Genomic DNA, 16,223 nt, shown 5'->3' with positions numbered 1-16,223 from the left:
TTTCGTTCGATTTCCCTCACCGGTTCCTTCCTTGCCAAATTGTTTTGTATCATGTCAATCTGGCTAAGATACAGGTATATTGCATTTTGGAGTGAAAACTTCTTTAGCGGCGCTGTGCACTTTTTGTGACGGGGAAAAAATGTTAAACTCGCGACAGCGTAAGACGTAAGACGCTTCGTAAGACGGACACGTGATCTGTTTGAAAAACTGTTACAATGTCATTGAGTTTTCACTGCTTCCGGCACTCCCGGAGTGCAACCCGTTTTTTTTATGTTATATTTATACACCAATTCAAACCGAGAACATTTAACAAGATGCCTCAAATTAACCTAATTAAACGAACAACGTAGATGAAGTCGGACTGAATGAAGTGGAGAGAAAAGACCAGAAAAGCAGACCCCACAATCAGATAGGAATAATAATGCTGAGGAGAGAGAGAGAGAGAGAGAGAGTAGATGAAGTCGGACTCGCACACCGAGGGTTCCGTACTTTTTAGTTTTTGTTGTTATAGCGGCAACAGAAATACATCAACTGTGAAAATTTCAACTGTCTAGCTATCACGGTTCATGAGATACAGCCTGGTGACAGACAAGACGGACTGAGGAGTCTTAGTAATAGGGGTCCCGTTTTTACCGTTTGGGTACAGAACCCTAAAATGGCGCCAAGAACCATCTCGTCGCAATAATGTAAAGTACCTACGACAATGATCTTTGGCTCCGAGAGTGAAAGTTCACTTACCGAGTGTCGCCTAAACGGCCCATGTAGGAGTTAAACACCTTGTTCCGAACTTTCTTCCGATCAGCGCTGTCCACTTACATAGGTATACTTAAGTACCTACTTGAAAGTTGGGCTATTTAATGAGCACATTCGTTTAGGAGTATTATAATATTGCTGCCATAATGGGCTAACGCCAGTAAGAAAAACATCACTATCATTTTGATACAAACGGCGACAATCGACATGTTGTGCACAAAAATATTCACTTCGTTTACATTTCACTTGTTCTAATTATAATAAATAATCAATATCCCTCCATAAGACACAGTCTAGTCTAAGTCCAAATTTGCCTGACTTGCTCCTTTCGTCAACCACAAGTTTTCTTGATAGACCAGCAGATTATTTTTATTACGCCTGCCACCATTATGCTGCCACTTAGGGTGGTATTCTACCTGTCCAATGTCATATTTTAATCTCACTCTCTCATTAAGCAAAATGTGAGACGCTATACACATTGGACAAAGAAATTGGATAGGTGGAATACCACCCTTAGTTAGATTAGCTAGTACGAGTATGACGACGTATGACGCTTCTTTCGAGGCACAACCACTAATAATTTCCCAAATTTGTAAGAAGTTTATTGTTATTTGCAGGCAACTTCACGAACCTGAGCAGCAACGGCACAATACTTCTGCGGCCGGTGAAAGCGCGGCCCGGCGGCAAGAAGAAGAACGTGCTGAGGAACGCTTGCCGGATACTCTGACTTGACCAACATAGCCGTGCATAGCCATGGAAGCCGCGGACTCGACGCCAGCGGGGCGACCAGCTGGCGTTCAAATACATTCATACATTTGGCCTTGAATTGCCGCTCGTCCCCCGCCACGCGTTTACAACCAGGCTTCAGCCTGAGAAAGGAGAGCCATCTTGGATTTTTACACGTTGCATTCTGCGTTTGAACTTTGAACGTGCCAGTGACCGCTGCCAGAGGTCTTAACTCTGCACTCTAAGTGAGTGACTAGGCGAATAGCTTAGAGCAAATAGCGACGAACTGATTTAAGTATCTACATTCACACATTAGCGTTGGTTACTGCAGAGCTGTAAAGTTAAAGAATGATATACCTTAGCAAGGAGTTTCACTGATGACGGAGCACCCGCGCCATATATTATTGTTATAGAGTTAGACCAAGATAAGTCCGCAACGATTATGATAGCACACGCAGTGCAAGTTAGACGTTTAAAATACCAGCGGAAGATCAGCGCTGGAAGCCACCAGCAACATGCTAAGATGAACAGAAGATGGGGCCATTTCGTGGCACTTTAATCTTATTTTGTGTTTTCTTTTATATAATGTATTGTAACGATTGTTTGTGCTTACGAATAAATCAATTCTATTCTATTAAAATAACACTTGCACTGCGTGTGTGCTATCAAAATTGTTGCAGTCTTATCTTGGTATAACTCTAGTGCTCTAATTGTCCTTTGGCAACGCCAGCCAGTAAACTGCAAATGTGTCGATTTTGACTCTAGCGATTTAGGGATCAAATGTAGCCGGCGTAGCAAAATCCTTGTATGGTTTTACTCTTAAGTGTACCTATATGTACAAACAGCAACACACCTAACTGTACATCGGTGGACCTTATTACAAAAGATGATGGTACTCTCTGCTCTTATATACTTAAAAAATAAAGTTTCCATCATATATAGAGGTCGAATACCTTGATTTATACACTGGACTTAGACAGACCTAGTTTTGTGAAGCTACAAGTTATAATTTTACAGGTGTAAACCGCGCTTGACCTTTTGACCAGTGTTGCTTGTTTTAAATAATAAAATTATAGCTTTATATGAAATGGGATCTAGTTATGTTCGTTAACAAACATATAATTATAATTTAGACGTAGGTTAGTTGTACGCGTGTACATATGTGTAGTAATTGTGTAAAAATATTTGCGATGTGCAATGAATACCTAATGTTAGTTTAGATACCAACAAAATTATAAGATATCTATAGGTGTATTATTGAATCTGCTATAAAATGAAATGAGATTTTCTATAATATCCTTGTTACCATTGTAAACTTGTAGCGAAAAGGTACAGAGTCGTTTCAGTAATACATTTATAAGATAATACTAATTTACTCTTGAAACTTAGTCACTATTGTTCATATTGATAGATCCATGACATTGAATCATGTAAATAAATCATATTGTAAAAAAATGTGGAAATAAATTATTTTTTGTAACTGCTATTCGTGTTATTTTTTGGCTAGAATAAGAAAATTACTCACCATATACTGAAGTTTAAGAGTGAAATCTGAAATTAAACAAACTTGTATAATGTTACATATTTTATTACTTTTATTAGACATTAGAATATAAATAAAGAGGTACTTTGGAGTTTCTTACAGTACATAAATTGCTTGAAGCAAGCCGGCCACTCCTCGCTCGGCGGCCCGAGAGACGACCACACACGAGGGTAGTATGAGCCTGATAACTACAAGTGGTACAAGTCTTACAAGTGATAGCTTCTAGAAGGACAAGTCAGAAAGATGTTACCGCTTGTAGCTACAGATGTGCAAGTTCCGGAAAGTTTCCAAACAGTTGGAAAAGTTCCTGGAAATTACAGGAAATATTCATTTTGGAAATAGAATTGGAAAGTTCGCAATTTTTGAAACTTTGCGACTGCACATCAGCACTTGTAACACGAATTACGCCCTGTTTATCAAAAGCTTGTAACTTGTAATACAAGTGAAAGTCCCTTTTTGACAGTTTTTGTTAGAAAGGGACTTCCACTTGTATTACAACCTTTTGATAAACAGGGCACAAGTCATTACTATCAAACAAAGAGTTATTGATGGTAGGAGATGTAGAGAAATAATCTTGGCGAGTTTGCTGAAGTAGCTGGCGCTGAAAAACTTATGGCAAACTTTTGATAGTTAGAGTACGACATAATGTACTGAGCCGTACATCGCCATCTACATCAGCTGTCAAATTAGAAGCACGTTTTTATTCGATTTTTTTAATTTCTTCTACAGTCAATAATTCTTTTTTTCCAAAATTACCAAAACCTACGTTTTTTTTCGTCTCCCGGACACCTAACCTTAACACTAAGTACCTGCTTACATTTTTTATAGCTTTAGCATTATCAATTTCGTTAATTAACTTTAAAAAGGCAATTTTCTATACCAATTAAAAGACACTCGACTCGCATTTTAGTAAACCAAAAGGGATCCTAACAAATGGTGTACATCACATCGAACCAGGCAATAACACAAAAATAAGTAACATTTGTTCAATTTAAAATCTAGCTATTATACGTATGTTACATATAAAATTATAAAAACGCTATAGTAATGAATGTTTTATTCGTAACCATCAACCGGCAAGAGTTGTTGACTCCTCCGCAAAACCCAAGTGTCCTATTCAGTCCCACCTTTTCTAACCTAAACAAGGTCGGAATTATCTAAAGATAATCACTAGCATCATACTTAAGAGGGCCGCTATCAATGTGCCTTAATCTTGAATTGATAGACAGTTATAGACGGTCAAACAAGTTTGTCAGTAGAAAAAGGCGCGAAATTAAAATTTTCTATGGATCGATAACTCTTTAACGCCTACATTTTTTAAATTTGCCGCTCTTTTCTACTGACGGAAATGGCTTGACAGAGTATAATTACAAATCGACTATAAACAACAGACAACTCTGAATCGAAGAAAAAAAGCTAAAAACCATAGAGTTCGAATTAAACTCAATTCATGTGAGACTTTTGGGACAACTTCTCGAAATCTTCTGTTCCCAATGTGAATTAAAGTGTTCACTAAAGTAACACAAAACTTTACTAACATTATCCACTATTACTTCAAAAGAAGCATAAACTGTGAGCGTAACTTGCAGTTATCAACATTCCTCCTTTAGGGTGGTATTCCACCTGCCCAATTTCATTGCGTCTCACTCTCTCATTAACGCAAAATGTGAGACACAATACAGATATTTGACAGATGGAATACCACCCTTAGCTATAAGTTTAATGTGTTGGCAGTACTTGCCAGTCTTTGTCCCACTCCGTATGATCATGATGGCCATATTAATAATACGTACTTATGCATTTTAGACCTTATGTATTCTAAGTAATAAGGTTGAGAACTTACACATTATCAAATATGACCATATGAAATACCCATCTTCAACATCTTAACTTTTTAACAGAATGAAAGGCATAAAATCCAAAAAATACCTAATACTAATGAATTTTATCTATTGGTGAAAATGAAACTACAAAATATCAACACAAGCATCTAAATAAGTTTAAGACTAAAGTGTCATTCTATGGAGCTTGCTAACTATGTAAACAAACCGCCATATAGAAATTGTCTCTGAATGATGAATTTACTAGTGACTTTTGTTTACATAGTTAGCAAGTTCCATAGAATGACACTTTACTGCACCATAGTCAAAAGACTAACATAACAGTTACATTTCTGGTCCGTATACTTAAGAATGCAAAAATAAAGCTATTCTAACACAAACAATATATCTGAAAAACTTATGGAAATATGTCTAGAGACAACAAACTTCAAATAAATTATTTGCCTTTTATTGTTGAATGTACAAGTTTTAAGACAATAACGAAATCGAGACATTTATTTTGTCGGTCAGAAGGCGATTTATATGCTAGATTTATATGTAAGTGTACGACCTATACGTCTACGTAATTTACTTTCTGTACATCTCGCTTGCACTAATATGCGAGTACGAGCGAGATGCATAGAAAGTAAGTTACGTAGACGTGAGCGTATATGTAAATGTCAAAACTGATGATAGACCTACTGAGTGCCGCTGGGCGGAGCGTACTGCGTTTATGTAAGTAAAACAAATGCAAACGCACGTGAGCGGCGAGCGGCATGAATGCACGCTGTACAGAGCACTTTGCCGCTGCCCGCTCCGCTTAACGCTCCGCTGGACGCGCGCCACTCAAAGCGTGCATAACGAAGATTTTAAAGCAAAACAAAGCACATTAAGACAAATTTTGGAATTAAATGTCTAAATATTGCAACAATCGCGCGAGATGCTTATTGGAGGTGAAAGAATCGCTTAAGCCGCTTTAGCTAGCCCTACTAAAAATGTAAACATTTGAAGGGGAAATGCAAATGAACTAGCATCAAATTAAAACTCACTGCAACGAACAATAGCACTTGAGGCTTTTTGTAATGCAAAAGTAAGCAGGAGATAAACCATGTTTTTATATTGTAGATACTAAAATGACAGTTCAATAGAAGGGTCCACACAGAACTTGCTGCGCGAAGCAGTTCGGTCGGTGGAGACGTGGCTCGCTCAAGGCAAGGCGGCCGAGGCACGTCGCCACCGACCGAGCTGCTTCGCGCGGCAATTTCCTCTCGAGGCGGCTCGTTCTGAGGTCCACACAGCCTAATGGTTCAATTTTCAACTACAAAGACACATTGGTTTAACAAGTTGGGGCAATCAAACTGTCATTTTAGAATCTGGGATATATAAACGGCTTAAGAAGCCTTTTGCTTGTACAGCCACCACACGGGATTGTTATGCCATTTAGGGTTCTTGCTAAATTGGAAATTCTATAGCGTAAGTATTGAACAACCAATTTAGCTAGGACCCTACAGCTTGGCAAAAAAGAGTAGAAATTAAAAAGTGGCAACACTGTAGTGTCGTCCCGTTTTCTTATATAATTGGTTTGAAAGGGACGACACTACAGTGTTGCCACTTTTTAATTTCTACTCTATTTTGCCTAGCTGTAAATGGCGCAACAATATCGGACCATGATGGTATCACAAATTACAAGTTTTTATAAAAACGGGCTCGGCAACATCGACGACGAGAGGTATTGGAAACCTCAGTGACACAACTATGTTGTGGAAAGGCGTGAACAACGACGTAGCGATACAAAATGGAAGCTTGTGAACACTACCGTAACGATAATAAATAATACTAGACTATAACAGTGACACTGCTGCCCAATGTTTGCCACGAGACATAAATAATATTGAATAAACTTTTCACATGTCCATCTTTATGAGGCTGATACATAGTATAATTTTAATTTCTTTAGTTAATTTCCCCAGAGCACTTTACTAGACAAGTTTAATGTGGAATCTCTTATTAAATGTCACATCTGTAGTAAATGGTTTTTTTTTATAATTACATATGTATATCAAAAAAAATCTTTATTGTAGAAGAGATGCAGAAAAAAATGAGTTTCTATACCTTGTTTTTTTAGCATTAGATAAAGAACAATCTTGTATTTTTAATGAAAAGTAAGTTGCAGCTGTTATAGCAATAGCAAGGACATTATATTTACCTTCTTTTGGTTTCATAAGTAATAGTTACGATTTTTTAAAAGCGTTCTTCAATAAAAAGACACGTCAAGATTTACCCTTATTCTAATGCTAAAACAACGAGGTATAGTTTGATAAATAATAACTAATGTAATTAATGCAGTAAAACTGTTTGTAAAAGTTAACGTTTAACAATCCAGTTAAGTACTACAAAATCCAGCGCCAGCTGCTGGGAAGTTCGAAGTGTTATATTTTCTTAGCATTTAGTAACTAGAGACGTCATGGCTGTCATTTTCTGTACGAAACACGAAACAGTCTGCCGATTTTTGCGAAAGAGGGGCCGTCAAATGTATTGCTATTTCTACATGATTTGTGTACGTAACGTACAAATAGCCATGTCAGTCCATACAAAAGTTTGCACAATTGTGCAAGTTTTTCGGCAGAGGGGTAAGCTTTTAAAGGCGACTCAAGCTCTTAAATGCGACTCCAGTTATTAAATGCTCTAAGTTTCTAGGTAAATAATTAACAGTGCCCACGTGAAAGTCTGTCCCAGTATCTGTGAACGCTAGACAAAACCAATCCTTTATAAGGCATAAGGGTCTCAGAAATTATACAAAATTGAACACTATGACTTTGAAATAAAGGTCAAATCAGGTGGGAAACTTCCCTCTGCCTTTTAAAGGCTTAACAGCTTTTCCGGTACGATTTTTTTAACAAAACTCACTAACGTCCAGCAGTGCCAACCACACAATCACAAGCTCACGAGCACGAGGTAACATTCTTCTTAGCGAAGTAGTCCATCAGACCCTGGAGGCGCTTCTTGACGCGCTTCTGGTCGTCGAGCGTGCAGCCCAGGATGGCTGTCTCGAAGTTCTTGTCGGTGGCGGCGGAGTCCGCGGCGCTGGAGCAGGCCGCCATGTAGGCCTGACAACGCGCGTGCGCGGTGCACGCGTCGTCTTGCACTGACACTACTAGCTGGTCGATGTACATGTTTACCTGAAATGACAGTTTTGTTACAGCCTGGCAAGAGTGGCAAGTCAATTTCGTCAATATCTGGGGGAACGGTAGTGCCCCCGCCAAGTCGAGCAAAACAAAGAGGCACGGCCGTACCATCCTTTTCTCGAAGCGATTCAGGCCATTTTTGACGTCCTGTAATTTTGTGCTGGCTGAAGCTAGAACCCTGAATTTTCAGTGACATATAGGGCTTAACATGCTTTAGATGTATTCTCAAAAACATTAAATCTGAACTTGTAGTTTAAGAATTATTGTACGTCAAAGTTCCTTAGTTTCGACACTGACACACTCACTCACTCACTCACTCACTCACTCACTCACTCACCTACGATCATCATAATTCTAAGGTACTTCTAGCATACCCACAAGCTTCAAATTTTAAACATAAGTAGTTTTCAGCTTATCAAGCCATAGAAAACCTAAAAATATTGCTATATCAGTCACGTTTTAAAGATCTAAGAACTACATAAGTAAGTTTGTAATCCCATATAAATATATGCTATTACAAAGTTACTGTTGCAGTTCCTACAAATAGTAGGTAAAGTAAAGGTACACTACGATATACGATGTGAGTATGAATGAAGATGTGTTTAGTTATGATATGTGTATACATAGTATGGGTATGAGTAACGGAAAAGAAGGACTGCCTACAAAAAGAGATGAGATCCCATCAAAAACATTACATGTAAAAAGGTGCAAGTCTCGCAACGCTTTTACTACAAAAAAGTTTTGAGATGTAATGTGAAACCAAGTCGGTTATTTTAATCAGTGCCAGGGGGTGTTAAAACCGTATCAATAAGATATCTTTAATTTGTAATACATATAATGACTTGGCAATCGCACATAATGCTTTACTCGTATCGTACTCGTAAATATGTGTAATGCTCAAACTGCAATTAGCGCTAGCGTTATGTTCAATTAGAATTATTTTTAATAGGTGACGATGAACCTTATGTCATTATCATTATGCAGCCGTGCGAAGGCTAAGTCATTATATGTATTACAAATTAAAGATATCTTATTGATACGGTTTTAACACCCCCTGGCACTAATTAAAATAACCGACTTGGTTTCACATTACATCTCAAAACTTTTTTGTAGTAAAAGCGTTGCGAGACTTGCACCTTTTTACATGTAATGTTTTTGATGTGATAAATTTGACAGCAGGCAGTACGTAAAACACGGACTCTGGAACATTTTTATCAACCCAGTTTTAGGGTTTTTTTTATATGTAACCTATCTCCTAACCTATATCCTGGAATTCCATTCCACCTGTCCAATATTTGATCAAATTTGTATTTGCGTCCCACATTTTGCTTAATGAGAGAATGAGACCCAATGCGCATTTGTATAAATATTGGACAGGTGGAATACCAGCCTCACACACAGCATGGACGTTTTTGTGCATTTGTATACATGTGTGTTAAGGCTCATTTAGACGGTGCGAGAAGTCGCATGCGAGTTTCATTTCATTGCGGTTTTTGATTGGTCGGTTGAATTGGACGTAACCAACAGCCCGCAATGTAACTAAAATCGCATGCGAGTTGGCGCGCCGTCTAAATCGCCGTCTTAATATATGTTACCTGGTGCAGAGCCTCCTCCTGCTGCGGGTCGCGGTCCGTGCCGCACACACACCTCCACCGTCTGCGCCCGCGCCAGTATACGCTCCGCGTAGCGCGAGATGTAATACCACCCTCACACACACAGCGTAACGTTTCTGTGCAAGTGTATGTGTGATAGTATATGTTACCTGGTGCAGAGCCTCCTCCTGCTGCGGGTCGCGGTCCGTGCGCACGCACACCTCCACCGTCTGCGCCCGCGCCAGTATACGCTCCGCGTACCGCGAGATGTCATCTCTGTCACCTGTACATACAAATAACTAAAATTAGACAATAAACTCTCTTTGAATAATTTTACGGTTTAGACTCACTTGTTTTTAGTCACTCGTGCGACATGTGTCGGAGAGCCTAGGTCTCCTTTCTCAAGCACTAACAGTGCAAGCAGCATTCACGACGGCCGTGTATCGCGTACTGCTGACGCAGCTGCTGCTGCGCGCAGCAAAACAAGTGAGTCTAAACCGTAAAATTATTCAATGTTAGTATGTTTCACAACAGTTTAAATTCGAATAAACTCTCTTTTATAAATACAAAATAATATAGATATAATTAATAGGGGTGCATTTTTGTTATTATCTACTATTTTGATCTAACTGATCCATTAACAGCTATTTAATGAAACCCTCAACAGTTGCAATTCATGCAAAAGGTAACAATTGCATTACTTTTTGTTTGGTAAAAAACTCTACAATCTAAACCACAAAATATAATGTCACCTTGACCATAAGTGCAGTCTACATATCTTATCAACTAGTACATATCTTATACTACAGTGATTATATGTAGTGCAATAATCGTAAACTACAGATGACAAAATATAAACTTGACTACACCCACAAAGAATTAAATTATTATTATTTTAACCACTACTATCTATTCCTACATTTTAAAATAAATAAAATAAAATTCATTTATATCAAGCTACAAGGTCCATAATCGGTTGTAAACAGTTTTTTCATTCATGACCAATTAAGTAATGCTCAAGTAATGTATTATTAAAAATTATACATATGTATATGTATTAGTCCCAAAACAAAGTTGGTACTTAAATGTACAAAGTAAACATAAATAATAATTATGATAGTGAAGTATGAATAATATGAATTTGAATATTGCAAAAGCATTGTATGTAGATTATGTTAAAAGGTTTATTCAACAGGCTATAAAAAGTTGACATTTCCATATCTTACATTCCGAGACTTCTGCCAGCAGTTCCGAGTGCTTGACACTGTCCAATGTGGAGAGCAGGGAGTCACGCTCCTCCTCAATGCGCACTGTGTCTCGTCGGAGACGCTCCACGCGCATCTCCACCTGGTCCAGCACCGCTATGAGCCTGCAGCAAACAATATGTTATGGGTTTACGGCTCAAACTGTGGTACTTTAATATTAACTTGCAGGGGCGTATTTTGAAATTTGGCGCCCCGGGCCATAACGTTTCTCCGCCCCAGAAGTCAAGTAAGAAAAACAAACTGCAATCCGCCAGGGCGGCGTATGCCGCCCCTGGGGGTTGGCGCCCCGGGCCATGGCCCGGATTGCCCTAGGGTAAATACGCCCCTGTTAACTTGTCAATGTTTGCTGGGGTTGTGAGCAATTATTTTTGTTTCATTAGTAAACACTTTTTAAAGACAAGTCCATATGTTGCCACTATGTTGCAAAGCTTTCAAATCATGGCTAACTTTTTTTTATTAAAGTTTATCAGTCAAAACCTTTGTGACAGAACTTATGGCCTGACTAAGTATTGGATAATATAGCACTCTAGTGTACATAATTTGATTATTTAGACACCACATCACATCAATATGAAGTTTAGGCTAATGAGAATGTTTAAAATTTTGGCATTCTGGGATTCAAACATTTTGACACTATTCAGTTTTGAGATCAGGGAATTTTGGTAACTAGGTAAAATGAAACCAAAGCATTATAAATAGGTTTGCAGTCCATATGTGCTGATCAATAAACTGGCATTTTCCCCATTGATTCTAACAATACAGAACAATATAACTTTAATAGTCCTTTAGTGCATTATTTTACTGTGTGCATGCCCGCAACTTTCACTTAAGGAACAGAGTAAAGAAAGTTGCTTATTATGATTCTGCATCTACATACATAATTACATTGATTGAATCTTAACCATTTTAAAACTTATACAGTTACTTGATGTACTAATGATGAATTATAATCAAAAGTATTATAGCCAGCCTCATCAATAATCTGCTTTATTGCAGACACAAATTAAGTGCTATTAACACACAACCCATGGTTGAATTCGCACACAAACAGACACGATAACGAGTTCATTCACCTCCTGACAGGCCCCAGTGACAGCTCCATGTTTCACTTTCACAGACCACAATCAATTATACACATATCTACGTATTATTCTAACTACGACGCTTTTTTATATCGCTTTAATGAGCATGCTGTTGAGAGCACATGTTATTTAATCATTTTGAGACATAGCAACAGAGTTGAGCGAAGCGTAGGCGGCGATTAGGCCTAAACAACGCGTTGACCAATTTCGGACGTGGTACATACATAAGACGATGTTATCTTGAGATCAACTGCGCAGGAACCTAGTGGTAATCGATTTTTGGGATAAAGGACATTGAAGGTCACCTGTCTTTTGGAGCTTGAGTTCCTAGAGCCGTGGATTCGTCAATGAGCGGCAGCCGCGACCCTTCGCCGGTGAAGCTCCAATCACTCGCGAACTGATCCACTTCCATTGTAGATGTTACGTTGTACGTTGCCAATGTTCAAGATTACGAAATTTCTTGTACACACAGATAATGGTTACGATAATCGGATTATATGGAATGTAAATAATAAACAGCTCGAGCTCGGTCCCTCACTTCATAATTTTTTACACACAAATGTCACAATGTCAGTTTTGCAGCTGGATGGAAAGTAGGTGGAACAATGAAACGTCAAACGAAAAATCTTTCTTGTCTTTGGTACATTTTAGGGATGTATTAAAAAAACTTTTACAGAACCTTTCTTTAAAAAACACGTTTAAGAAATTTTTATATTCTAATAAAATTTACATTCGTAATACATTATATTCATGAAAATTATGTTAAGAATCTCATTTGGACTGCGCTGAGGGTCAACACTGGTATCCCCCGCGACCCGCCAATTTTTGAAAAAGAAATGGAAATCATTAATATTCGTCTCCGCCTCATGTATGGCGGCGGTCACGTGGGGCGGGGACAAATGGGAATACACCCCTGGAGTACTCCATCAAGCGCAAGTATGTTACACGCGCCGTGTGCAAACATTTTATTTGTTGGTTCATGGTGGTTCATGGTTTTCGCTTCTTAGTTTGTTTGTTATTGTGTGACCGAGACTTTTTCGTTTGACATACAAATAGCATAAATAATCCAATAACTAACCTCCAAGCGAGCAATTGCCGAAGGGTAGAAAAGCAAACAAGCACTCACCCTAAACGCACACTTCATCGTCCTTTTTTCTGCTTCATAATAGTTCCCTTGGCTAGGCTTTACTTTGGTTTGATAAGATTCCAGTAATGAATAAAGACACAGCACAGTAATACTTTTATGTACACATACTTTATTAGGGTACTTTACACCTAAAATATTACAGATACTTATAAACAAAAACAAGCTTTCTGCATTGCATAATGGCCAGCCACCCAACTGTCACTATAACACTCTTAGAGCATTCTATTTATCTCTTGCTCTACTACTGAAACAGACGGTTGGCTTTACAATTGTACATGTTTGTGAATGTTGTATAAAGTCCCATAAACGAAGATTTTGCACATGTGCCTCAGGAATAAACAAGCAATAAAGCCTTGTTTTAAGGCCAGGGCACACCGGGCTACGTGCGCGTAGACGTGTTCAAGCAAAAAAAATCTTGGAGACGTGCACGCACACGTCTCACGAGCGGTGTGCCGTCTCTCATAAGGATCTGTGTATTACAAGTTGAGAAAACGCAAATAATTTCACTCTATCGGTTCACTTATCGGTTACATAAATTAGAACTAAATCGGATTTTAAAACACATTTTATTAAATAAAAGTTTAATCATATATATTTTTATATTAATATTATACACGTTGTTTTTTTTACTAAATACAACTATTATAATTTTGAAATACAAAATAAAATAACAAAAATATTGGTAATCGATAAAAAACAAAATTGTGAAATTCTGCCTCATTATAAACTTTAATATACATTAACATAGTATAAATGTAACTTTATGGAAAAATCCAGTGGGTAATATGACTGGTGACTGGTGTGCTGGTGACCAACAAATAAATAATTCATGTTTTTGATGTCCCGCCGATCCCGGGACTCTGGTGTCTCAAAATAGGCAAGCTGGTGAGAATAGGGTGTCTACACCTCAGAGGGCCTACCGCGAACCACGAACGAAGTTTTGCCTCCCTGTCACAATGAATTTACAAGTGCGATAGAGAGGCAAAACTTCGTTCGTGCTTCGCGGTAGGCCCTCAGCTTTCTTATCTAGATCTGTCGATCCGTAGTGTTTATTCAATATAAATAATTCTTTATAAATACAATAGGTATATATTATTTTTTAACTAAGGCATTGAACTGAACTGATAGACCCAAACTATGAATATAATGTATACGTGCTCTCTGAACATAGGAACAGCTTACATGGAGATCTAAAATCTCTATGGTAACCATCCATATTCAATATCATTGTATTCTTATTGTAACTAATTATTTATAACACCTCTATTTTGTAACAAATCGCCGTTATATGTAGTGAATTTGTAAATAAAATTAAGTTTATTAAACTTCGTGACCCAATATTACGCAAAACTCTGCGTAGGGAGCGCCACTAGCACAAACTGTAAACAAACCGCCTTGTAAAATGATATAAGTAATCATCGTGAAACTTGTTCGCAAATTTCGATATCAAAAGTCTAAAAGATAGTCGGAAAGCTGTTTTCTACAGGTAGAAATTTATACTCGGTGATTTTATCTATTATTCTATAATATTCTAGAGTGCTCTACACGACAGTCTCTAAAATCTTTACACTAACAGGAAATTGGAAATATTTTGCTAACTGTCGTGTAAAACATAATTCTAATTCTAATAATAATCTTTTTAAATCACATTAATACTTGAACTTTATAAAAATAAGATGGCGGTTTTAATAATTGACTTTCTAGCATATTCATTAAAAACCTAAAAAAAACGAAAACACAGATGTTTTCGCAATGCTAGTAGTAGTCATTGTTACTTTAAGTTTATTTTTTATCATTCAACGTGCGTTTATAAAATATAGTATGAGTTTAAAATTATGTGTCGCGAAAACCAATTTAAATCCTACGTATACTGTAGGTACCTAAATTAAAATCGAGCGGACGCTATGCGCAAAATTTAGAACATCAATTCTTAGGCCTCCTACTAACGAGCGCTTTTTCAACGCGCGTTAAAAGAAGCGCTTGAATCCGGCCGCACGCTAAATTCGATTTAACGACCAACGCTTAAAGTCGAAAATCCAACAACGCTGGATAAAAAGCGCCACCGCCATCGTGTGAATAAAAATACACATGTATCCATTTGTGTCATTCAAACGCTTTTTCAACACGCGTTGTAAAAGCGCTCGTGCGAATGAGCCCTTATGGTACTTCTTCCCACAGGCCAATTCGAGTTTTAGTTATTCGATTTGTTTCTGATATGATACTGATCTGTTAGTGTCAAAGTGCCATTTCTTCAACCAAAAACGTCACTTTTGACACTAACATATCAGTATTATACTATCAAATAACTAAAACTTTAATTGGCCTGCCAGTTACTTGATCAGACCGCTCTTTCATATAATATAATACTATATTTAGTATCTACATAGCGAATATATTAATGTGAACACAAAATATGGCCAAGTGTAATCAAACGTTATAATAATACAAATATCAGTGTGATATACACTAACATCACTTGCGGCTCAAATGGTAGCGATTTTTTTCATCACTTTTTAACTCGGCTTTTTAACAAGTATGCAAGTGGAAAAGTGATGCATGTCACGAAAGACGTTGAAAGTGCAACCATCATATCCTTACGTGACATTAGTGGATGTCATATTACTAACTATATTGGTGTGAATTTACGACAGTTAACATACCATTCTTATCCCTTAGGGCCGATACAGACGGACTGTAACCCGACTGCAACTTGCATGGGAACTGCACGCCGACGTGGCAGTTGGCATGCAGTTACGTCAGCGAGATACCCCCTTATTCATACAACCTTTACAAGGCTCAATTAGTTAATTTATGTTTTATCCCTTTCATACACAATTACACATTGTGACTTGTGTCATAACGACAGATTATATATATAGTTCGTTTTTTTTAGCATTAGAAAGAACTTGAGAGAAGGTCTCTCAAGATCTTGACATGTCTTTTAATTGAAAAAAGCTTTTTAAAAATCCTTCGAGCAACACCGGCTTCCGACACATCGGAAGGGAGGGGCCCAAGCGATATCTCACCGTACAAATCTTTCTGCCATTTTTCGCGGGGGGAAAGGTGCACACAGTCGCACTTCTCACACACTTACATACAAAATCCAATCT

General features: G+C 37.8%; 2 protein-coding genes across 2 annotated transcripts in view; one reads left to right on the top strand and one right to left on the bottom strand.

Annotated features, from left to right (window-relative positions):
* The window catches only part of LOC134798381 (ras-related protein Rab-23), a 68,629-nt gene extending 65,670 nt beyond the window's left edge, over positions 1-2,959 (top strand). The window contains exon 6 of the mRNA XM_063770796.1: positions 1,371-2,959. Coding sequence (XP_063626866.1) covers positions 1,371-1,480 — 110 coding nt within the window. The 3' untranslated portion in view covers positions 1,481-2,959. The remainder of the gene's footprint in view (positions 1-1,370) is intronic.
* A 4,481-nt stretch (positions 2,960-7,440) lies between these two features.
* On the bottom strand, positions 7,441-12,547 carry LOC134797905 (BAG family molecular chaperone regulator 2-like). Its single transcript, XM_063770250.1, has 4 exons — positions 12,272-12,547; positions 10,846-10,988; positions 9,790-9,902; positions 7,441-8,021 (listed from the first exon to the last, which is right to left on the bottom strand). The coding sequence occupies exons 1-4, from the start codon at positions 12,376-12,378 to the stop codon at positions 7,785-7,787; spliced, it is 600 nt and encodes a 199-aa protein (XP_063626320.1). The 5' UTR covers positions 12,379-12,547; the 3' UTR covers positions 7,441-7,784.
* Between the last annotated feature and the right edge of the window lie 3,676 nt (positions 12,548-16,223).

The sequence above is a fragment of the Cydia splendana genome, chromosome 16 (assembly GCF_910591565.1).
Source record: "Cydia splendana chromosome 16, ilCydSple1.2, whole genome shotgun sequence".
Taxonomy (NCBI): domain Eukaryota; kingdom Metazoa; phylum Arthropoda; class Insecta; order Lepidoptera; family Tortricidae; genus Cydia; species Cydia splendana.
Note: the sequence above shows the minus strand (reverse complement) of the source record. Positions and strands in the feature narration are given on the sequence as shown.

Excerpts from the sequence above, each read along its gene's own strand:
- LOC134797905 (XM_063770250.1), bottom strand. The coding sequence starts at position 12,378 with ATGGAAGTGGATCAGTTCGCGAGTGATTGGAGCTTCACCGGCGAAGGG. Across the intron at positions 9,903-10,845 it reads GCTGGCAGAAGTCTCGGAAT|GTGACAGAGATGACATCTCG; the intron begins GTAAGATATGGA and ends TTGTATGTACAG. Across the intron at positions 8,022-9,789 it reads AGGAGGAGGCTCTGCACCAG|GTAAACATGTACATCGACCA; the intron begins GTAACATATACT and ends CTGTCATTTCAG.